The sequence below is a fragment of the Schistocerca piceifrons genome, chromosome 2 (genome assembly GCF_021461385.2).
Source record: "Schistocerca piceifrons isolate TAMUIC-IGC-003096 chromosome 2, iqSchPice1.1, whole genome shotgun sequence".
NCBI classification, from domain to species: domain Eukaryota; kingdom Metazoa; phylum Arthropoda; class Insecta; order Orthoptera; family Acrididae; genus Schistocerca; species Schistocerca piceifrons.
Window position 1 is genome coordinate 396,109,820 of NC_060139.1, and position 26,406 is coordinate 396,136,225.

Here is a 26,406-nt window from a genome sequence, read left to right on the forward strand (position 1 = left end):
CTTTCATTACGCCACCTAGCTCTACTGTTTCAGCACACAGTGCCTCTTGGTGAATAAAACAATGAAGAGTCAAAATGTCTTTCCCCAATTCGTCCCTGAGTTTATTTTTCAAACGAGAAGCAAATCCTTGGTGACGCCCGATCATTTGTGGTGCACTGTCTGTCGCTACAGAATGGAGCTTATCCCACGGCAAATTGATATTGTCCACTGATTCACAAACAGCTTCAAAAATGTCACGTCCTGTTACGGTGTAATCGAGTGGTACCACATCCAGGAGTTCTTTAGTTACTTGCAGCTCCATGTCGACACCACCCACAAAGACTGCAAGCTGAGCACAGTCCGATATGTTGGTGCTTTCGTTAAGCGCTAGCGAAAATGCAACAAAGCTCTCCACCTTTTTCCTGAGCAGTGTCTCTAAATCTGCTGCCATGTCCAGGATTAGATTGGCAACATTCTGCAACTGCTACCGTGCACGATTTTACGAGTGGTCCCACCAAAAACGGCTTGCCACTCGTCGCAATGATTTGAGCGACCCTGTAGCTTGCTCGAATTGCAGATTCAGTAGTGTTTTCTCCACTCTCATTCACCTGAAAATTAGAAATGCGTTACAGGACACGAACTATGTTGCATGTTTTGATACCCTCTGTATTACAAAACCGTTTTTAAACTTATATCTCCTGGTACGTCGTTCTTAAGGCTGGCTACCAGTTCTCTGCGTGCAGCGCCTTCAGCCTGATTGTAGTGCGCTGTGTGAAGACGTGTATAATGTTGTTGTATATTGTACCTCTTCGCAGAATTAAATACTTTGACATACAAGACACTGCGGACGACCATCCCTCTCAATGAATAGGAAGGTATCCTCCAATAGAGGTACAGGGCTCCCGCGGCTAGTCATAGCTGTCAATGAACACAGATTATTGCGTCAGTTGCGGCTGCATGTGGCCAGGGGGCAGTGAGTTCGCTTTCCCCCTCCACGTGGGCTCCGAGCTGCCGCAGTGAGTGCTCCGGAGCTCTCCGGCTCCCTGGAGCTCAGTTGGAACAGCCTGGATTACAGACTAGTATTATATTTCGTGGTCTGGCAGAGGCATTTGACTGTGTAAATCACAATATCCTTTTACTCATGTTAGAATATTATAGTGTAACAGGAAATGCTGCAAAACAGTTCAAATTCTATACCTCTGACATGAAACAAAGGATGACACTAGGAAAGACACATGTATGAAGCTGTGAGGCATCATCCAACTGTGATGCCGCATCACATCCTACAAGGTTCCAGTTAGAGCCTTTACTTTTCTTGTGTGTGTATATCAATGACCTTTCATCAGTAATATTACTAGATGCCAAATTTGTTTTATTTGCAGATGTTACAAACATTGCAATAAATAGCTAATCAAGTGTACTCTTAGAAAGACCAGTTAATGAAAATTGTCATGGATATTAATAAATGTTTCCTAGCCAAGTCTGTGTTCGACCGAGTCTCGGTCCAGCACACAGTTTTAATCTGCCAGGAATTTTCATATCAGTGCACACTCTATTGCAGAGTGAAAATCTCATTCTGGAATTCTATGTCATAAAACGTTGAAAAAAACACACTACATGCTGTTTAGAACTTGTAAGAGGTTTCTCACCAGTATATGCGTAAAATCTGATGACGAACAGATAGAAGAAGTGGACAGTCCTAGATTCTTGAGGTTACTGGTTGATGATAAATTCAAATGGAAGGAGACACCATAGAACTGCTGAATCATCTAAACAAATCTCTACTTGCAAGGCGAATGTTGTCAGACATAGGGAAACTGACATATTTTGTTTACTTTCATTCCACAATGTCATGATTATTTTTTGGGGTAACTCATCAAGCCAAGCTAAAGTTTTCTGGGTCCAAAAAGTGTGATAAAAATTATTTGTGATGTGAACTCAAGAATATCCCAGAGACCTGTTTAAGGATTGGAGATATTAGCTACCGCTTTCCAATATGTTTATTCCTTAATGCAATTTGTCACACTAGAAATATGAATAATCTACACAAAAGACACTTACTTTGGTCCAAAAATGTGTCCTTTATTCAGGGACACACATTTTCAATAAGTTTCCAGCAGCCATAAAAAGTTCAAGTACTAATAAATTTCAGTTTCAGAGGGACCTAAAGGATTTATTCCTGGCTATCTCCTAGTCCATTGACGAATTTCCTAGTAGAACTGACTGATGTGTGTGTGTGTTACTAATAATATCAAATAATGCAAGTATTAGTACAATATGTGTTCTGTACCAATTCATTGTAGTAGAGTGATCTTTGTAACTAAGTGTTGTAAAATGATTTTTCAATTTAAAATTTCTTACCTTTTAAAATGAAAATGTGCTTAAAAATTGTTTGACTCATTCCACATGCATGACAGTCATTTCACTTGGGATCTGTGGGAGGTACATTAACATATTTGTTTTACATTATAAATGTTTATTGTGTATTCTTGTTTCCTAACTTGTTCTACATCCTGGAGGATCTCCTCACTGTGGATCAACTGAAGTGAATCAAAGTACATGTAATCTAATCTAAGTACTACAGTGTTTTATTTATTTCTTCTTACCTTTTTACATCTACATCTACACAACTGCTCTGCAATCCACACTTAAGTGCCTGGCAGAGAGTTCATTGAACCACTTTCCAGCTATACTTCTCTACAATCCCACTCCCGAACAGCATGCAGGAAAAATGAACACTTAAATCTTTCTATGTGCGCTTCGATTTCTCTTATTTTAGTACAGTGACTATTTATCCTTATGTAGGGGGGCACCAACAAAATATTTTTGTATTCAAAAGATCAAGTTGGTAATTGAAATTTCATGAGAAGACCGCGCTGCAACAAAAAAGAAAAAAAAGAAAAGAAAAAAAACCTTTGTTTTTAATGATTACCACCCCAAGTCATGTATCATATCCATGAGACATTCTCCACTATTTTGTGATAATTCAAAACAAGCTGCCCTTCTTTGAACTTTTGCAATGTCCTCCATCAATCCTATCTGATGCAGATCCCACACTGCACAGCAGTACTCCACAAGAGGACAGACAAGTATAGTGTAGGCAGACCAGTGTCTTTAGGGGTGGGGTAGACTTGCTGCCACAGTCTTTGGTTTGCTTTTCTCACAACATTATATATGTGCTCCTTTCTGCCACATGCTGTAGGTCATAGGAAAACAAATTTTTTTTTTTCGTTAATTTTAGAATGTACATTCATATATACCTTTTTCACAGTATGCTCTCATGCATAATTTGGAGAGTACTGAAATGATTTTAAAAGGTTTTAATGAACCTGTGTGGAAACAATGACGCATGTACACAAGTCACAAAGACTGCAACTTACGGTTTTTTTAAGTTTTGATTATGTGAAATCTGTAACTTCTGTTTAGCAGTGGTATGCCACACACTGACATGGTTTGTAATGAGTAGTACCAAAGGCAATGCAATCATATTAGGAGCCTCCACCTGCACTGTGGTTAATGACCATGTTGGTAATTACAGGTTTATTTCCTATAAATGGTAGTAATTACCTCAGCGTTTGGTGAAGTGGCCACTGCTGGTGGCTGAAATTTCTGTGTGTCTTACGTTAGCTAAGTGGCATTATCCCACTGTCCAATGTAAGCCATTTTTGACCATATGTGTCTTGCTCTCTGTGTTTTCTGCAGTGGATAGATCTACTTGCTTATGAGAAGGGGGATTTGGGGGGGGGGGGGGGGAGAATCTCGTATCTGCTAGTGAATAAATAATTGGACGGGGTGACAGATGCTTCCCTCGTGTACCCTCTCTTTTTCTGAATAGTAACTATTTGCTTCATAGATGAGGTGTTCATTCACAGACAACCACAAAGAAAAAGGGTGCTAAACATGTATATTTTTTTTTGGGGGGGGGGGGGGGGGACACAGACATTCACAAAAACATAACGCATACATACATGATTACTATATATTTGAGTTTTGATTGTGTGAATGTGTGTGTGTGTTTTCTATTTTGGAAGAAGCACTTTTTTGTCCAGAAGCTCAAATCTTTAGCAACCTTTTTTTCTGCTTGTCTGTGACTTAACCCCACCTCTATGTACTGAGTAGCAATCTATACTTTCTGTATTGTTGTTCCATTCTGGACTTTCCATTGCTTGAATATAAACTGTTGTATTTTGCTATAACTCTGTATGCAACACCAGGATATGTACTGTGGCATCAGGCTGCAGTTGTGCTACAATTCAAATGGTTGTCAGTGGCAGCTATATGGGCTGGCCACCAGAGGCCGCTTTGAAGTGGGTCACAAGACCAGTGCACATGGCACGACACCTACCAACATCTACCACGCCACCTACCGGAGCCCTTCTCTATATAAAGACAGTGCAGCTGATGCTCCTCTATTTTGTTTTCTGCTGTTTATTGTACCATTTCTAAGTTTGTCATTTACTTGAATGTGGATGGAAAAACTTTTGTTCTAAATGGCACCATTATTGATTGTGTCTAACATGATGACACAGTTGGCGATGAGTGTGGTGTTCACTTCTGTGATGGTTGCTATCAAGAAATTGTCAGCCACGTTGACTATACAGGCTTCCATGCCGTTGGTGCACCAGCCAATTTTCCCCCTCACGACGATGTGTCCAAAGGCTGGGAGGCTTGCAAGAGGCAGCTTCAGCAACACTTTATCACTTTTGGTGTCACTGATATAATCATGTGTAAGGCTTTGTTACTTTCTGGAATTTCTCCTCAGATTCACCAGTTGTTGTGCCATTAGCCACCCTCCAGGAGCCAGGGTTGCTTTTGTTTGGCAAAATGTGCAAGTTAATCAAACAGTGCAAAATCCAGGATGGAATGTAACATTATTATGAAAAAGATTTTTTTTTAAATAGAGGTGGATCCCCTCCATGCCCACACTGGCATGATGGCCAACTCAAAAGGTCTACTGCCATCTCTGCATAAGGGTTAGTTTTCACTAAAGTGAGGTGTCGTAGGATGTGGGTACTGCAATGTTTGCGTACGTCTGGTTAAGGTTAACCATTAATACTTGCTCATCTGGAGGTAGATTGGGTTGAAGTCGAACGAAGGGTAGCATTTTGAAGGGCAGAGGAAAAAAAGTGCCAAGGCAAGAGCCAAGGGGAAAAATACCTCTGCGATAGGTCAGGTGGTAAGAACAGTAGTGGATGTCTTGCTGTCTGCGATAGGTCGTGCAAGGGTAGGCTTTGTTAGTAGAGGGTATCATGCATGTCGATACCTTTGACATTGTGCGGTGCTATTGCTCGGTGGCTGTTGCTGTGTGCCGGTGTTGAACTCTCGATCAGTGTCAGTAACCTGCAACAGTTAGGTTTATCATCGTTTTTGTGTCCGATAGGTCATATATCGGATGCACAGTGTAGGGTGATGTTGGCGAATTGTTTTTGCATCAGTGGGCGAGCTCGTCGGTTTTCCTGCTGTGGCCTGTTGGTCGGCTCTAATAGCAGCTGGTAATTTCCAGTCAGCATTGCTTATATGCAGGGGCTTGCTGATGTTTGTCGCTTGTTGGTGTATGTTAGTTTGCCATAGGTGGCTATGCCCTAGCTAGTAGTGTCTTTGGCCACTTGTGCTTCCACCTATGGTTGTGATCGTAGTTTCCCAGAGTAAGGATGAAAGGATTGTTCGAGTGTCTTGAGTTCCTGTGTAGTTGTGTGGCGTGTTTTTTGAATACTTCCTTGAGGGTTTCAAGGCCGTATTCTTCGTGAAGGTCCACGGTGCGTTGCTAATGATTGCTAATGATTCATAGCACTTTGTTCTGTATGATCTGCATGCGGTGCAGTCATGTAGGAGCTGCATATCCCCAGACGGGAGCTGCGTATGTCATCAGAGGTCTAATCAGTGTCATGTATATGGACCTCGACATCCTCCTATTCATTGTGCTTTCCCTGTTGAACATTGGGTAGAGTTGTTTGAGCCTTGCGTGTGCTCTGTTGGCAATGTATTCGATGTGGTCCCCCCATGTAAGTTTCTGGTCCAGCCAGACACCAAGATATCTGACTTTCTCTTGGAAACATATTGGGTGTGTATGTAACGTTATCTGTCTATTGTGTTGATGTTTGCGCAGTAGTTTCACTCTGCATGTAAACAGTACTGCTTCGCACTTGTCGACATTTACTTTAATACGCCATCGCTCCAGCCAAGGCTTGGCAGTTCTGAGTGCTGTCTGTATTCGTGAATTAATGTTCGATGGTTTCCAATCTTGTGCAAGGATGGCTGTGTCATCCGCGTAGATGGCTAGCGTTGTGTTTTGTGTTGCTGGGAAGTCGTTAATGTACAGGTTGAACAAGATGGGCCCTAGGATGCTTCCCTGGGGTACTCCAGCCTGGCTACCATGTCGAGTTGATTGTTTGCCCTGCACGTCAGTGTTGAAACATCTGTTCATGAGATATGACTATGAGACGCACGAGTCCGTCTGGGAAACCAGCTTCGCTTAGTTTGCGTATAAGGCTGTTGTGCAAGAGATGGTTGAAAGCTTTTTCGATGTTCAGGAACATGGCCCCTGTGGCTTTGTTCATGATGTTGCCATGTGTTATATGTTCGACTACACAGAGGAGTTGTTGTGTTGTCGAGTGGTGATTCCTAAAAAGAAAGTTGCTACCCACCATATAGCAGAGATGCTGAGTCGCAGATAGGCGCAACAAAAAGACTCTCACAATTAGAGCTTTCAGCTATTAAGACCTTTGTCAGCAATAGACAACAGACACACACACACACACACACACACACACACACACGACTGCAGTCTCAGGCAACTGAAACACACACTGTGTGTTTAAACTAGGAATGAATGTATGGCACTAGTATCAACCACAATCTTTGCAATGTTTGGTGTACATTATCATTGCCTGTGCTATTATGATACCAAAGATGACAAGCTGTCAGCGTTGTGGCATCCCAGTGGTAAGTGATGAGGATGAGGTGGCACTTGAAGCCAAAAGAGCAATGAGACAAACAGTGACAACTGATTAGCAGGCCACATTAACTGCAAGTGAGCATCCCCAGGACCTAACCAAGACTGCCAGTGAGCTGGCCTGTCCGCACTTTCCAACCCTTCTGACAGGGCGGTGCAGTCCCTACCTGCAGAAGCTCTCCCCGCCAGAGGATGCAGATTGATGGCAACTGACGTAGCTTAGGCTGACAGTCTCTGTGAATGACCTGGCCATTGGTGAAGTTAATAGTGAAGGACTCCACAATCACAGTACCTAAGATGACAGAAGGAAAATGCTTACTTAGTATTGATTGAAACTGGAACAACCTCCACATGATTTTTCATTCATTAATTTAGACATTGTGCTTCAAAAATCCCAACATGAGTGAGAGCCTTCAGAGATGGGGATAAATTCAAATTTTTCATTGACAGGCAGAAGTAATCACTACTGTCTATTTCTGTAAAGCAATATTGTAATGATAACATAGAAAGGCAGTATACCTAGGTGAAAGGCAGAAAATGTGGCATGTTAAAAAGCAGCCAACTGAACTTGATTCTAAGAAGCAAAACAGAAGGGAAGCAAAACAGAACAGGTAAAAAGTGAGGCTAAGGGGTTATCCAAAACAGAGAAATATTCATCGAAGAGGGAAGAAGAAAGAACCCTAATAAAGTTCGTATTGAAAGAAGTAGGCCTAAAAGTATACTAACATGTGAAAAAAAAGAATAAAAAACCTTGCTTTTCAGTTCTTGTGTAGATTTACAGCAAAAGAAAACCACACCATTAAAAATGAATATAATGGCAGGTAAATGTGCAACTGTCTCTTCACATGGTAATTGTTTTTGTAGTAGTACAAATGAGGTGGATGATGGTGATGTACACTTGTCTTTTTGAGACTGTTGTGATAATGGATCTACTACACCTCTGGTAGTGTTGCTTGGTACTGATATTAGACATGCAAGAACCTAAAAGAGATCCCTGCTTACAGAAACATTATTTCACTTGTGGATCCTACTACTTAATTCATTTTCCCTTTCTGTATGTTGTTAGTATCCGCTACTGCATGATACGTAACTTTGAGCATCAAAAATACACTGATTAAAAGAATTACAGGAACATGACTGTGGGCATCTACCATACTGCACTGAGCAATAATTGAGGACTGGGTATGTTACCAAATTATATCTTTATCTTGCACAAATTAAGTACACAGAAAAACATTATTATGTCGTCGATCATTTACATAAAAAAACAAATATCTGCCAGGTGTCAAAAACAATGACAATGACAGGTGTCATTTATCCCACTATCCTGGGTGCTTTTCATTGGACTTTGAGAGCTTCAATAACAAGTATGCCCTCTCTGTGTGTGTGTTTATCTCTGCCTGATACCTGTGTGGCATGTTCTGTATGAGTCAACATAGATCACCCTGTGGTATCCATCCCCATTCTTTAATGAGAGCTCATGAGAGTTCTTGAAGAATCCGTGGTAGAACAGGAAGACTATGATCATGTCTGTCAAGCATGTCCCGCATATGCATGATAGGATTTAGGTCGGGACTAACTGCCATTCCATTAGTTCAATGTCCAGGCTTCAGAAGACATCCCTGCTGATGGCTGCCACATAGGCCCTGGCATTAAATGCAATTTGTGGCCACCACTGTATACAGTAGCCACCATATGATCCAACAGGATCTGTACAATGTACTGCCTCACGGTAAGGTGGCCATGGACAATAACAAGATATATATGATTGTCAACACTCAAGCCCCCTTACACAACCTTGGAAATCTTTCAATTTGATGGACAATGTTTGGCAGGTACTATTCACACTTTGCACTTAAACACAGCCGTCATCTTGCATCACAGGATATCTGGACTCATTTGTGAATAACATGTTTCACTGATGATGAATTGGTAATTGACATGCGATTGCATAACTGACGGTGAGCTGCAAGATGATGATATCAAGTGAGGTACTCGAACAGGATGTGTGAATTGTATGGTCCTTTCCTGTAACCTGTTCATTACAGTCTGATCAGGCACAGCAGCTCTAGTGGCCCTTCCAGTATTGTCTTGCAGAGATGGCCAGATGTTGGTCTTTACATAGGTTTGCAATGCATTGGTAACCTCATTTAACTCGCCTTTCTCACCTTTGTACTGACCTGTCTTCCATTAGTGTGACCACAACCTATGGAAGACACATGGAGAGGCATTGGCATCTGCAGCAACGTGACCAAAAGTCCATCCATTTTGGATCAAACAGGCTGCACTTGCAACTTGCAGTGCATTAAGTTGTCGCATTATGTGTTCCTGGTTGAATGCAGTGTCCACAAATAACAACTGCTATCTGTGTACCTCAGTAGAAAACAGTGAGACACTGGCACTCACCTCGTGAGGGGTCACCTGTAATGCATAACACAGCCAAAATATAGTGAATGATTTTAATCGTTGCCTACATTGAAAGTGAAGATCTCAGGCCATGCAGTAAGACCACAGGTACCGCCATGGTCAAAAAAGATTTAACATGCTGGATGTTGATACACATGTTCCCCTAATTTTTTTTTTAACAGTGTAAGTATGACTGTCGTCATCATCATCATCATCATCATCATCATTCATTGGAAAACTTATTAAGAAAGTAAGAGAACATATGAAACTACAGGTATTGTTCTTTATTCCTTAAAAAAAAATTACTACTACTACACTGTATCTATCTTTAATGGCCGCCCCATTATTTTGGCATAAGTATAGTACTGACAGAACTGAATATCTACAAAGTGTTATGTATTAATAACATTGTGATTGTATACTCAAATTTTGGTATTTTTGTACATTACTGTTAATGTTTTTTGTTTCCAGACTGGTCTTGAGGCTGAAACTGTACCTCCAGTGGGCTGTGAACGTTGGACAGTTTTTGCTATGAAAGAGCTTGCTGGATCATTGCAAATAACAGATGGCAATAACTGGAAGAAATTTGCTCAACATATAGGATTTACCAAAAATGAAATTAAGAACAAGCTGCAGGTACTGTTGATTACATGAAAGAAAATAGTTATATTATTATTATTATTATTATTATTATTATTATTACCTCTTTAATTATTAAAGTTGCTGTTTATTTGAATAAGAGATTAAACTATAATTTTCATTTGGTTAATTTTTTGAGATGCTTCTTCTGTTACCTACGTCACGTAACTTCTCACTTGCACTAGTACTATACCCTTCTTCTGTTTTTTTTTTTTTTCTCCACTCAACCTTGTTTATTTAAATTGTGCCTAAATCTCTCCAATATTGCTTGGATATTGTACTTTTCCTATGTTTTCCTACTCACCTTTGTGACGCATACGCTTGCCCATGCTAGCCAACATGGTCGCGCATGATATTTGTGACACCCTATAGCATGGGGTGCCACGCACCATTCTGCGTGCCATATGTAATCCAGATCACAGTTATGAAATGTTCCAGCAGCTAACCACACTCCCTGCTACATTCAACCACCAAATCCACCCATCCATTGTCACACATTTGTTCCATCATAACTTTACAGCCTCCACATCTACATTTACATCCATACCCCGCAAGCCACCTGACGGTGTGTGGCGGAGGGTACCTTGAGTACCTCTATCAGTTCTCCCTTCTATTCCAGTCTCATATTGTTTGTGGAAAGAAGGATTGTCGGTATGCTTCTGTGTGGGCTCTAATCTCTCTGATTTTATCCTCATGGTCTCTTCGCGATATATACGTAGAAGGGAGCAATATACTGCTTGACTCTTCGGTGAAGGTATGTTCTCGAAACTTCAACAAAAGCCCGTACCGAGCTACTGAGTGTCTCTCCTGCAGGGTCTTCCACTGGAGTTTATCTATCATCTCCGTAACGCTTTCGCGATTACTAAATGATCCTGTAATGTAGCGCGATGCTCTCCGTTGGATCTTCTCTATCTCTTCTATCAACCCTATCTGGTACGGATCCCACACTCCTAAGCAGTATTCAAGCACTGGGCAAACGTACTGTAACCTACTTCCTTTGTTTTCGGATTGCATTTCCTTAGGATTCTTCCAATGAATCTCAGTCTGGCATCTGCTTTACCAACGATCAACTTTATATGGTCATTCCTTTTTAAATCACTCCTAATGCGTACTCCCAGATAATTTATGGAATTAACTGCTTCCAGTTGCTGACCTGCTATTTTGTAGCTAAATGATAAGGGATCTATCTTTCTATGTATTCGCAGCACTTTACACTTGTCTACATTGAGATTCAGTTGCCATTTCTTGCACCATGCATCAATTTGTTGCAGATCCTCCTGCATTTCAGTACAATTTTCCATTGTTACAACCTCTCGATATACCACAGCATCATCTGCAAAAAGTTCAGTGAACTTCCGATGTCATCCACAAGGTCATTTCTGTGTATTGTGAATACGACACTCCCATGCGGCACACCTGAAATCACTCTTACTTCGGAAGACTTCTCTCCATTGAGAATGACATGCTGCGTTCTGTTATTTAGGAACTCTTTAATCCAATCACACAATTGGTCTGATAGTCCATATGCTCTTACTTTGTTCATTGAACAACTGTGGGGAACTGTATTGAACGCCTTGCGGAAGTCAGGAAACACGGCATCTACCTGTGAACCCTCCTCCTTTCTCGTGCTTGATGCAAATTTACACGTGATCAAATATCCTCACACAACAAAACAATCCTATTGCTCCCAACCTAATTTCTTCTGTCCTATTCACTCCATGAACTCACACTATGTTGCCCACTTCTCCTGATAAGCATCTAACCGTTTCACTTACCCAATTCCTGTTTCCTAACATCATCCTTACCGCAGTGGACTCCTGATCTATCTTTCTGCACAAATTCAGAGAAGTATACCTTTCCCCGTCTAAAACCAAGTCCCACATCTTGTTCCTTAAGTGCTGTCTATCCACTGTACTGAAATGACACACAAGAATAATTTGCGGCAGTTAGTACCAGAAGTACCATTGATGTCTCTATGCAGCAGGAACATCGCTGCGTGCAAACCATTCACGATAACTGCAGGAATCACGCCCCCTGGAGTGGCAGTGTTACCAAAGGAGGGACGCGAGTTTAAATAACTGTACACAAACAGAAGTCTTGAGTTGCAAGTTGTCAGTTAGTTTGAGTCTTGCTTTGGAGTTCCTGCAGAACGTTCATAGTATCTTCAAGTCTTCTAGTCATCGAGTGAGACAGAAACAATGGCCGATTGGTAGACTGTGGTTAGTCTTCAGTAGAAACAGAACAGTGAATAGGATTATCATGCATGGACAGAATCCACCTGCCTAGAGATTCAGTTGAGTACTGTTAGTTTGGGACCGTCCTCCGAATAGTACATCAAGACAGATGAATAGTTTTCTTGCGACTTTAATTCAGAGAGCATTATTTAGTTTGTGTTCATGGAAAACTAGTTAACACAGGACAGATAGGCTAAACCTGCATTCTACAATTTCTGTAACCAGTGTTACCAAAGTAGAGTTATATATTTTATTATTTACTATTCTGTTTTACTTTTATTTTGTGTGTGCTTCCCTAGAGCTGAAGCATCCGTCCTACCAGGGCACCTTAATCAGTCTTTTCCAGTGGCAGCGAGATTTTCATCAAAGTGGACGCCCCTAATCCACTACAGTCTCAACCGTGGAACTCCCCCCTCCCTGGCCTAACCATAAAAATACCTTTCTCAGGATCCCACCCCTCCTTTCACAATGACCTTTAGCTTTTCAGATTCCGCCAGTCCCTGTCGCTCATGAACCTGGTACTGAAAATTGACCTCTCCATTTTGCAGGCGTCCCAGAATCACCTCTACTCCCTCCACAAGATACTGTTGCTGTGCAATCGTCACCACATACATGTCATCTCGGAAACAGAAAATCTTGCACTCCTACACCTGGAGGAGCATTCCAGACACCACTCTATAAAATGTGCAAACTGTTAGAAGTCTTTCTCCCAGCTTTGTGGCACAACTGTCCATCAGCACCCATCCTACTCACGGTGAACCTCCATCAACTCCTTATAGCACCCACACCCTGCCCAGCTGACCTCTTCAGCTTACCAAATGCTCCAAAACTCCCTCCCAACACCCCACAAACCCAGAACCCAAGCAAACCCAAAAGACCGTTGTTAACCTCCCACCAAAAACCTTAGTCCCACAGAAGTTTCTGTCCTATCCACAGATGTAATCTTCAGCCCTACACCCAATTTTACCCATGCTGGACTTATCAAAAACCTACTCTCTTTCTCCATATCCCTACAGTGGAAACACTTCTTTGCCACTGACCAAAGCCACCCTAATCCCAACATTGTCAGAAGTGCCACGGGGGAGTGTGATAGGACCTCTGTTGTTTATATACACAAATGATTTGGGGAACAGAGTGGGCAACAATCTGCAGTTGTTTGCTGATGGTACTGTGGTGTATGGTAAGGTGTCAAAGTTGAGTGACTGTAGGAAGATACAAGAAGATTTAGACTAAATTTCTAGCTAGTGTGATGAGTTACAGACAGCTAACTCTAAATGTGGAAAAATGTAAGTTAATGCAGATGAGTAGGAAGAACAAACCTGTAATGTTTGGATTCAGTACTATTAGTGTCCTACTTCACACAGTCAAACATAGTATTGCAAATTGATGTGAAATTGAACGAGCATTCGAGAACTGTGGTAGGGAAGGCGAATGATTGACTTCAGTTTATTGAGAGAATTTTAGGAAGGAGTGGTTCACCAGTAAAGGAGGCCAGCATATAGAATGCTGGTGCTCGAGTGTTTGTGATCCATACCAGGTCGGATTGAAGGAAGACATTGAAGCAGTTCAGAGGCAGGCTGCTAGATTTGCTTCAGGTAGGTCCGAACAACATGTAATTGTTATACAGATGCTTTGAGAACTCAAATGGGAATCCCTGGATGGAAGGTGGTGTTCTTTTCAAGAAAATTTAGAGAGCCGTAATTTGAACCAGACTGCCGAACAATCCTGCTGCCGCCGACCTACATTGCGCGTAGGGACCACGAAAATAATATACGAGAAATTAGGGCTCATATGGAGGCACAGAGACAGTCTTTTGTCCCTCGCTCTATTTGTGAGTTGTATGAGAGAGGAAATGACTTGTAGTGGTACACCATGCACCGTATGGTGGCTTGCAGAGTATCTCTGTAGATGTAGATCTAGAACATTGAATCTTGCCTCTCCCAGTTCATACCACCATCCAACCGTGACACCCCTCCCTCTCACCTTCCCACCTAATCCCCACCCCCGAGTCAGCTTGCACATCTTTTCCTACAGTTCCCCACTCACCTTTATTGTGTATATGCTTTGCTCATACTGACGAATGTGGTTGGTCCTGACTTTTGTGACATTGTATACTACAGGCCATGGCTGCTGTTACTACACCACACACTGTTCTACATACTATCCGTCCACCAGATCACATTTATAACACCTTCCAGCAACTAACCTTTACATTTAACCTCCGAATCCATCCGTCCTTCCTCACATGTGTGTCCTGTCGGAACTTTAGATCTTTCCTTCCTCTTTCCTGCACATGGTGAAAACTTGGGTACAATCAAATATCCTCATGCCACAAAACCATCCTATAGTTCCCAGCACAATTTCTTCCATGTGTATGGTGATTGTCATTCTTGTGACAGGCACTTCATTTTTTATTAAATAAAGAAGAAGAGTAAGAACTGAATTTTTTGAAACTTGATGCAATCCCTTGTGGGGCATGGGAGTCCATTATGAAAGTTACGAAAATTACTGTCACAACTTATGATAATGAGATGGGAGGCGCAATATGAGATTGGTGGTAGTGGTGGTAATCGTCGTTGTAGTGGTGATGGTGGTTATGATAAGGCGATTATAATAATGCAATGTTACACAAAACATATGATTTCTTTGTGTAAGTTACACAGAATAAGGAACACACAATAAAATTGTTCTTAATCGTTCAAATCTATGGAGTGTTAGTTTAAAGGTGATTAATTGAGCTGATATGAAAAGTTCACAATTTTGTGTTGTTATTCTCTCTTTTTTAATGATATCAGATATCATAATAAAATTTTCTGTTCGAACACAAGAACACGCCTGGAACAAACCGCTTGTTCACTGTTACCAAGTTGATCAGTTCTAATTAAACTTGTCATAGCATAATGACAGTCAAAGATTAAAAAAAGATCAGTTGTAAGTTAATATGTTACCTCCAATTATTCCTTAATAATGTGAGTAGTCTTGTTTCTTTTGCAAACTTTTAACTCTTAATTTGTCTGCTTTTTCAAACAGCTGATTGGTGCTTATGATATTTTTCAGTATGCAGATGACCCCTTTCTTATGATGATGAATATGTACAATGGACGTGGTGGTACGCCAGAAGAGTTTGTTCAAGCTCTTTATGCAGTGAGTCGAGACCTCCGTATCAATGGCGGTAATACAGGAAGTGAAGGAAGTGGGAGCAATCGTTCAAGTGGGTCAAAGAATTCTGATGGCCATGCCTCATCTTCCCAAGATTCTGGTGGAGGTGTGAAACGCAGGCTTTGGAACTTCAGACCTTTTGCTAAAGCACTAGATTCTGATTCAGGTATGGATTTTTGTATAGTTTGTACTACCACTGTATTTATGTTTAGTGTCTTGTTGACGAAAGAAAGAAAAAAAAAAAGGGGGGGGAGGATAGTTATGTGTCTTGCAATTGGAACACAATATGAGGGCTGTTCAAAAAATAGCCGACTATTATTTCTAAAATCAATATTTATTCAGATACAGTTGTGTGACACTAGTCACCTTCAAAGTAGTCCCCTTTAGTTTTTACGCATCTCTCCCAATGCTGCTACCACAGCTGTAAGCCTGTTTTGGTATGGTGTGCAGCTGCTCCGACGAATTCTGTGTTATGTCTTCTCTGCTCTGAAATCTGTTCCCTTTCAGAGCCTGTTTTCAGTGTGGGAAAGTGCCAGAACTCACTCAGTGCTAGTTCACGGGAATAGGGAAGCTGACAAACCACATATGTATGGTGTTTGGCCAAAAAACAATTAATCGAGAACAGTGAGCAAGTGCATTTTCATGGTGAAGGTCCCAGCTGCCCACTGCTCACTGCCCGTGAGTCCAGCTATTTACGCCTCACTGCTTCACAAAGGTGACGCAGAACCACTTGGTAGGACTCCTTATTGACATTAGCACCTTCTGGGCATACCTGTGATGGACCACGCCATTGGAGTCGGAAAAGATGGTCAGCATGACTTTCACATTACTGTGGGCATGCCCCACGTTTTTGGGTCTCGGTAGTGGTGGATGTGTCCATTGCAGTGACTGGAACTTACTGACTTAAGAAAGTTGGGATTACTGTTCACAGTATCCAGCAAGTCCTGTGTGGTAACTGAATGAAATTGCTTCTGCTTAGTTGTTAATGGCTCTGGCAAAAACTTTTCTGAGATCCTCCTGAGGTCAAAATATTCCTTTAAAATGGAATGAATGGACCCATTACTAATTTTAACCTTGTCTGCAGGTTCTATGATTGTGATTTGTCTATCCTGCATCACCAAAGTCCTTACATGTTTAATAGCAACCTTATTTGCAGATGTTCAGGGCCTACCTGAATGTGCTTCACTCTTCACTGATGAGTGGCAATCTTTGAAGCATTTATAACACTCCTTTATTTGCGTGGTGTGTATTGCTTCATCCCCAAACGCTTATTGAATTGTGTGGCTTTTTTCACCTTGAGAATAACCAAGCTTGAAACAAAACTTTATGCAGTATTGTTGTTCCACATTTTGTTTCCCACTCCCCTTTCCCCACTCCCCCCCATCCCACACACACACACACACACACACACACACACACACACACACATTGCAGTGACAGTGAATATGTATGGGCAGTAGCCTAGGCAGATGCGTATGAATGGAGAAGAAGCTTTGGGGAGAGGGGGGTTGAGTTCTTCAAGGCCAGGGCAGTATTGGGTGATACACTGAATACTGATCTGTGGCTGATTTGCAGTGACAACAGGTTTTTGTTAAGAGTAGGAATGGTTTAAACAAATAGTTTCTGTAATAACTGTGTAGGATATTGCTATTTGTAAAAGTCTTAGCACTACTACATCTTCTTCCCATTAAAGATTTTCCATCCAAGTGCTATAGGGGGAGATATTTTTGACATGATAAGGGGAACAGCCACCAAACTAAACAATATCTAATGAATCCAAACAACTTCCTCGGGTACTGAGGTGTTCTGTTATACGTTGTATGATTTAACAGAGTTTCCTTTATATATTCTTGACCAGGACCTCTTGAAAGGCTGTGGAAAACTCCCCTTTCAGCTGAATTGTTACTCCTGATAAGGAACATATCTTCTTTTAAATAACATTAAATGTCCATTGGTATTAATAAACCGTATATTGACATTAAACATGTACATCTTTGAACCAGTCACATTGGTAACTTTTGCTAAACATAGTATCCGAACATGGATTCTCAACACAGAATGAATGTTAATACACTACTGGCCATTAAAATTGCTACACCAAGAAGAAATGCAGATGATAAATGGGTATTTGTTTGACAAATACATTATACTAGAACTGACATGTTATTACATTTTCACACAATTTTGGGTGCATAGATCCTGAGAAATCAGTACCCAGAACAACCACCTCTGGCCATAATAATGGCCTTGATACGCCTGGGCATTGAGTCAAACAGAGCTTGGATGGCACGTACAGGTACAGCTGCCCATGCAGCTTCGACACGATACCACAGTTCATCAAGAGTAGTGACTGGCGTATTGTGACGAGCCAGTTGCTCGGCCACCATTGACCAGACGTTTTCAATTGGTGAGAGATCTGGAGAATGTGCTGGCCAGGGCAGCAGTCGAACATTTTTTTGTATCCATAAAGGCCCGTACAGGACCTGCAACATGCGGTCGTGCATTATCCTGCTGAAATGTAGGATTTCGCAGGGATCGAATGAAGGGTAGAGCCATGAGTCGTAACACTTCTGAAATGTTACGTCCACTGTTCAAAGTGCCGTCAGTACAAACAAGAGGTGACCGAGACGTGTAACCAATGGCACCCTATACCATCACGCCGGGTGATACGCCAGTATGGCGATGATGAATACACGGTTCCAATGTGCGTTCACCATCATGATGCTATAAACAGAACCTGGATTCATTCGAAAAAATGACGTTTTGGCTTTTGTGCACCTCGGTTCGTTGTTGAGTACACCATCGCAGGCGCTCCTGTCTGTGATGCAGCATCAAAGGTAACCGCAGCAATGGTCTCCGAGCTGATAGTCCATGCTACTGCAAACGTCATCGGACTGTTCATGCAGATGGTTGTTGTCTTTCAAACGTTCGCATCTGTTGACTCAGGGATCGAGACGTGGCTGCACGATCTGTTACAGCCATGCGGATAAGATGCCTGTCATCTCGACTGCTAGTGATACAGGGATCGAGACGTGGCTGCACGATCTGTTACAGCCATGCGGATAAGATGCCTGTCATCTCGACTGCTAGCGATACGAGGCTGTTGGGATCCAGCACGGCATTCCGTATTACCCTCCTGAACCCATCGATTCCACATTCTGCTAACAGTCATTGAATCTCAACCAATGCAAGCAGCAATGTTGCGATATGATGAAGTGCAATCGCGATAGGCTACAATCCGACCTTTATCAAAGACGGAAATGTGATGGTACGCATTTCTGCTCCTTACACGAGGCATCACAACAACGCTTCACCAGGCAACACCGGTCAACTGCTGTTAGTGTGTGAGAAATCGGTTGGAAATTCCTCATGTCAGCACGTTGTAGGTGTCGCCACCAGCTCCAACTTTGTGTGAGTGCTCTGAAAAGCTAATGATTTGCATATCACAGCATCTTCTTCCTGTCGGTTAAATTTCGCCTCTGTAGCACATCATCTTCGTGGTGTAGCAATTTTGATGGCCTGTAGTGTATAACATTTCATTTGTCTCTTTACAACATGTAATAACCATTGCCAAATTATCTGTATACCATATGAGAATTCCTGCGCCTCTTCAAAGCAGGCCAGCAATCCCCAGAACTTCTATATTTGCATTGGGCAAACTGGAAGAAACCTGTGGATATATTTTAAAGAGCACTTAAAATCTAATGATGCCTTTGCACTGTATCTCATTAATAACAAACATTAATTAAAAGTCCCAAATTATGCGTCATGCCAAAAAAGGGAAAAAAATTAATACCTTACAAGAAATCGAAATTTTCAGCTATTTAAAAAGCCAGTCAGATTCACTTCTTAATGGAAAGGTGGATCTACAAGACATAAAGTTTCTTGACAACGTAAGTCGCAGATTTAGTCTTATCTCAACATATATTCTTATATTTTTTATTTTCTGTATTCTTTTTCCTTACTATTTATTAACTTTCCTCAAATACACGTGTAAATAAATGGTCACATTATCTGAAATCAATAGTCCATGCTTAGCTTTATTCTTTGGTCAGTTAATATCTTTGTAAATTTCGTGCCTTATTAAAATGTCAAGCTGTGAAATCAACAGGGTAGCAAATATGTAAACTAAAAAGAATAAAACACCCCCATTTAGACACACTGCCATTTTCACCCAAATGGCATGGTCTTATACTGTTGTAATATTTCTAGTAAGTTGCTAATTATTTACATTCTTATCATTATGTTTCTGTTTGTGGAGATAATTTAGTGTGGGAACAACTTAAGTTGCAAAGGAAATGCGCCATATACAACAATGAAACAGTGCTCATACAAGCTTCTGCCAACAGTAAAGTGTGTCAAAGGCTTTAGGAACACTATGCAATGCTTTATAACAACAAATTGCCTCCGATGAGCATGACGTGACAACTGTTTAAATTAGATGTGTTTGAGCAGTTGCGGGCGGGCTCTTGCGCATGCGCAGTTGAGTCGCGTATGAGTAGTACCTTCTCCCGCTTCTGGTTATGGAAGTGTGGCTGAGTGCCACGACTTAATATTTCCCCGGTTCGGAAATGTCATAGATCTGGGGCTTACGCACAGAGCAGTCCGAGTTCTTGTGGGGAGGTGCGTCGTCTCCACGTGACCTGTGTTTATGTTCAGTGATTTTGTTGTCTCCTCTTCGTTTATTGCTCTCACATTAAATGATAACAAAACGGATTTTTATGGCTGGGAGCTAGGAAATGAATAAAAATACGTTCGCATAATTATGGCAGGCTAAAATATGTTAATAGTTTCAGATTTTATTTCCACCTTTTACAGTCAAGCATTAATCGCCTTACAGAACAATAAAGTTATTTTTGGTGGTTTGCTAAAGAGATTTGGCTTTTATTAATCCTTTCTACTGAGGCAGTCAATTTATTTGAAACAAAGTGTTTAATTTCACACTATTGGCTAGTTTCAACTGTTCGCTGCATTTCAAGTGCACGTATGGCATTAGGCTGTAATAAAGAACCAAACATGTGTACTGGTACTTCAAGAAAATTTACGTACGGATGTGCATTTTAAGTCGAATTATGCACTTCAGTATGGTTCCGACGCTCTTGAAGTATCCTTTGATGTCTTGTTTCTTTTATGACATAATGTAAGATCTTTTAATGTTTTACATGTACGAACATATGGGCTTCCTGCGTCATCATAGCTGCACAAGCGCGCTGACGCCAGTTATCTGGCGCTATCTTGCAACTGCTGAAACGAACCTATTTCTAACATGCCGTGGAAAAATATTGCGAATGGTGGTTTGAAAAGCGTTACATTCAAAGAAGATTCCCTTTTAAGCAAGATGAATTGTGCGCGAGAATGTACGATGATTTTCTTAAATTACAAAGCGTTTGACTCTCATTTAAAAATCAATTCTTTGAGGACGAGCATTATCAACATTATATGTGGAAGCTTAGCTTCTCTTCCAACTTATTAATCTTTGAGACCAATATTATATGTCAATGCTATGTATATTAATTTAAGCCATTAACTTTTTTTATTTGTGTATTCGCGTTACTTAAGAGTGATCTTGCTGTTGGCTGACTATATCACGTGTCCTATTGCTGTTATCAGCTGGCGAGATCACGTGAATGAGCTATGACGCTTACAAAAGCGCATCGCAATCTCAATTTCAATGCTTCGGAAAGTGACATGCGTTATTTGGTGGAATTCAAATTTATACCTTTATAATATGAAAATATGCAGCGTACATGTTGCTGCACATTAAAGGTATTTCAAAACGTGTTTTGAGTTTAGTTCTCTAAAGTGTCGGGAAATTCTATGTCGGTATATAAAACCATAAACATTCTAAGGATTGATGACTTTTACAGTGCCGAGGAAGAGTATACTGTCACTTAACACGGAAAAAGTGTATTTTCATCCGGGAGAAAGTGTATTTTTAACCGGAAAATCTGTGAAAAATCGGGGAATTTTTTTTTCTTGTCCACGTTTACACCCTGGATACGCTTCTTCTAAGTACTCATCTGCATCATTCTAGCAAGTGTTCCTTATCATTAGAAATATGTGACTGTCTTGTAATTGTTATTTTAGTGTCTATGTTAGCATGTGATAATTTACTTTTATAGTCAACTATCTTGCCAGTTCCTCACCTCTCAATGCGACATTGCTCTCTCTCTCTCTCTCTCTCTCTCTCACACACACACACACACACACACACACACACACACACGTACATTGTAAAGCAATGCAAAGTGGGAAAAAGTAATATCCTCTTGCCAGTAGCTGTAAAACATTGCAAAAGGGGGGGGGGAGAACAAAAAAAGTGCGGTAGTAAGAGCGTATTTGTAATAAGTATTTCTTACAGTGAATGCATAATGCTTACATGTGTGTTTCTTTTCTAAACAGTTAATTTACTGTCAATATACAAGGGGCGTTCCATATGGATTTACACTTTTTTTTTATCTCACGAAGAATCTTTATGGCTCAGCAGATATGTGCACTTTCTCTCTCAACATACATTGAGCTGACAGCAGTCATTTGATAGTGATGTGCACATATGCAGATGGCTGTAGTACCACCTACACAACGTACAAGAGGTCAGTGCGTTGGTGGAGCTGTCATCGGTACTCAGATTCTTCATGTGAAAAGGTTTCCTATTTGATTATTGTCACACCATGGGAATTAACAGACATTTGAATGTGGAATGGTAGTTGGTGCTAGACACATGGAACAATCTATTTCGGAAATTTTCAGGGAGTCCTGTATTCAAGATCCACTGCATCAAAAGTGTGCCGAGAATACAAAATTTTAAGCATTATCTCTCACCAAGGACAACACAGTGGGTGATGGCCTTCACTTACCAACCGAAAGCAGAGGCATTTACATAGAGTTGTCAGTGCTAACAGACAAACAACACTTCATGAAATGACTACAGAAATAAATGTGGGACATATGACAAACATATCCATTAGGACAGTGCAACAAAATTTGGCATTAATGGCTATGGCAGCAGATGACCGATCCGAGTGCCCTTGCAAACAGCACAACATTGCCTCCAGTGCCTCTCCTGGACTTGTGACCATTTCGGTTGGACCGTAGATGACTGGAAATCTGTGGCCTGATCATATGAGTCCCAACTTCAGTTGGTAAGAGCTGATAGTAGGTTTCGAGTCTGGTGCAGATCCCACAAAGCCATGTACCCAAGTTGTTAACAAGGCACTGTGCAAACAGGTGGGGGCTCGATAATAGTGTGGGCTGTGTTTACATGGAATGGACTCAGTCTTCTGGTCCAACTGAGCCAATCATTGACCGAAAATGCTTATGGTCTGTTACTTGGAGACCATTTTCAGCCATTTGTGGATTTCATGTTCCCAAACACTGATGAAATTTTTATGGATGACAATGGGGCATGTCTTGTGCCACAGTTGTTCGCAATTGGTTTGAAGAACATTTTGAACAGTTCAGGTGAATGATTTGGCCACCCAGATTGCTCAACATGAACCCCACCGAACATTTATGGGACATAATTGAGAGGTCAGTTGATGTATAAAATCCTGCACTAGCAACACTTTCGCAGTTATTGACAGCTGTAGAGGCAACATGGCTCAATATTTCTGCGGGAGACTTTCTAGGACTTGTTGAGTCCAGGCCACATTGAATTGCTGCACAACTCTGGGCAAAAAGATGTCCAACATGATATTAGGAGGTATCCCATGACTCTTTCCACCCTAGTGTAGCCTGCATTAAGCTTCACACATTTGTACTACTGATGTGGTAACTTCTGTATGCCCTCCACCAACCACATTTTTTGTGTGTGTCATGCCCTCTGCAGTACAGCTACTCCCAGTTCCTGGACACACATGAAATGGTGGTTGCGCAGATGTTTCCTCGTAGCCCTGAATATGTGGTAACCAGAAGGGACCAAGCCAGTAGGATACTGTTGCTGTGACAGTACCTGGAACTTTACATCAGTGCGGCAGCCATGGTTGTCTTGAGGAACAAGCATTGTCATGTTTTATAAGCACTTGTTCTGCCATTTTCATGCTCATTTCTGTTGAATTGTGTAGTGAGACTATTCAGGGTTTCTGCCATGTAATTTGTAAGAAACTGGCTGAAAGGCATGTTCTTATAATACAACATGCTTATTCCCATAAGTGTCTGACAACAACGTCTGCCATCACTGACGGTCGATTACAGGTATTGCCACAGAACAGTATTCTCCTTCTGGTTATGATGTTTCAGAGCTGTGAAGAATCCTTGGTGTGGACATCATTTCACACACATCCAGGAATTGAGAGCATCTGTTCTGCAGTGTGTGTAACAGGCACCAAAAATGTGATTGGAGGAGGGCCTACAGAAGCCACCACATCAGTGATGCAAGCATGTGCAACATGATTGCAGACTACCGTGAAAAAGTGAACGTATCCGCTGAGGCATGGAGACTTTTAGTTAGTGTACACAAACTAAAGCATAAATCAATATGTAATGCCCCTCACATGTAAAATGATTTAAATCTACAGACGTAATTCTCTCCCAATAAAATTTTTCTTTTAGGACATCATTTATTTTATTGTGTCATAATTTTTTTTTGTCTTCATCGTGTTAAAGGTATTTTGTTGATTGTTCCCAGTATTGAGGTGAACTAAGCTTTTTGGCACATCACTATAATCACTTAGTGCCAGTAGCATCGAAAAGTGTATCCCAAACCCTTCTCAGGATGCTCCTATTGACCAACCTCTCTTATTTCACATAATATAGACCTAAGTTTACTGAATATAGGCTTGAGGCCTCCCACCTTATATTTTAAATGCCCATTTTCTTTTCTTTTTATTTGTTTTCCCAAAATATTTATTTATGTTTGCCATACAGTCTAAACTTAAATGTACATTCAGATAAATCAACATCAAGTCCTATTTGATCACCATGGTTGTTCCAGTTAGTGTTGAACTCTCCACAAAACTTCTTTGTATATTGCTCTCACCAATTCAGCAGTAGTTGTGTGCTGAATTTACAGAGTTTTTTTCCATAGAGATTCAGCATAAACAATAGATTTAAAGCTACTTTCCCCTCATAATTTTAAAGTTTCTACTTCAGTTTTCTTTCTTTCTTTCTTTTTTTTTTATCTTATAAATAAGATATACTGGGAGATGATTCTGTCTTTTTTTAAACCTTTTGTTTGATTAAATTATTAACATGTTCCTCCAACATTGTGAAAGAACAGACTGAAACATCTACCGCATTTACCCAAATGTAAACTGACCTCGAATGCAAGCTGCGCCACAGAAATGAGACTTGATTACCATCCTCAAGCCTCTCTTAAAAATTAAATAAAATATGGCTCATCATTTGATGGCTAAAGTATAAAGAAGTCCCAGCTCTCAGGCATTTGCAGGCAGTAGTACTTATTTGTAGTGATTCATTTGGAATTAAATTTGTTGGGCACTTAAAATTACTGCTACATCACAAACACTATCATGATATTTAGAAAAATTTTCAGAGTGGAACAAGGGCAGCAAAGGCCACTAACACTTTTATAGTCTTTACCACGACATGTGTTTGAGCCATATGTCTGTCTTTCCATAACTCATGATGTCATCCAAAGCATTTTTTCCTTTCAGTGTAATATAGTTTTCCATCCAAGAAAGTTACATTTTGGCTTGGCAGAGTATCAGGCTTGGTTTAAAGGATATAAACTGAGTGAAGAGTAATTCACGGTTCAAGACACTGATTTTTATCGTCTGTAGTACATGTTGGGCAGGGTACTTTATTAGATTATTTTTTTGACATTGTAAACAGTATAATTTGTCTACACAGAATTGTTTCCAGCACAAGTGATCCACACAAAATGTGAACTGTAAATATAGTCATCACTGCAGAAAATCTTTTTCCTGCAGCATCTTCTGTCTGTCGGTGTTGTTTGACAAAGTTTGGGGACGGCCACCTAGAATACAGGCGGCCATAATTACGAACTACATGCAGGTAGACTGTGAGTGGTGATGTCACAGGCTTCACTGCATACTTGAATGCGGTCAGAATTTATTGTTAACAATGCAAATATTGGCAGCATTGAGAAATAGGATGATGTACATCAGCATGTGCTGACAGCTTACAAACAGAGCTGGAGCTCTCAAAGTGTAAAACTGTACTTACCATGCTAGTGAACTTCTGCAAGTTTCTTAAAAATGTGTGTTTTGATGGTGTATCGACAATGTAAGAGGAGATAGATTGTTACTAACACAAGAGCCTCTGTGGCAGAATAGCTACCAGTACTTATGGTGGCTTCTAGCAGCATTTTTCAGAACTTCCTTAGGCTTAGCCCCTGAATGTAAGCTGTAGGCACATTTTTGAACCATGAAAATTGGGTAAGAAAAGGTCAACTTGCATTTGGGTGACTATGGTACTTCATCTGAGTCCCTACTCTGTTCTGAAACATGTAATATCATAATAGTTCAGAAATTTGTTTTATATCGGTATTTAATTTACCAGAATGTTGATTTACCCCCTTCATAACCAAATCATACTGCTTAATTATATCAGAATGTAATTCCCCTTTTAAACTTAATATTGTGGATGTCAGTTGTAACAAATTTCTGTTTATCTCTATTTTTTCCTACTGTGATTCAGCAGTATGTTAATCTAGTTTAATAGCTTGTTAGTCTTTAGTATTAGTTTATCGAATTCAGTACATAATTTGGTAACTGTCTCAGGAAGAACTTTTTTCTAACCTAACTCTTTGAACATTTAAGTAAATGTTAATTTGTGTATTTGTGGTTCTAGAACAACATTGCTTTCAGGTCAACATGCAAGTCAGAAATAACTTTTAACATTTCTTCCATTTTTCTGGTTAATATTGGAATACAATTTAAATAGTAATACCTGAAAAGCAGTTCTGTACTTCAAGACAGTAAGCATATTTCATCAGCAACACGTCTTCTTAACGTTAGCTTTTCAGTGTCTGTATTAAATTTGCACACTTCCTTTTTCCAGTCCGTTTTTTTTACTTGCTTGCCAAGAGCAATGGCACAATATTTCACAATCATT

The 26,406-nt window shown here is 40.6% G+C and overlaps 1 protein-coding gene across 1 annotated transcript in view; it reads left to right on the forward strand.

The window, feature by feature from the left end:
• Window positions 1–26,406, forward strand: part of LOC124776937 — a 107,976-nt gene that overhangs the window by 41,758 nt on the left and 39,812 nt on the right. Inside the window, exons 7-8 of the mRNA XM_047252158.1 lie at window positions 9,809–9,973; window positions 15,268–15,535. Of these exons, the coding sequence (XP_047108114.1) occupies window positions 9,809–9,973; window positions 15,268–15,535 (433 nt within the window). The remainder of the gene's footprint in view (window positions 1–9,808; window positions 9,974–15,267; window positions 15,536–26,406) is intronic.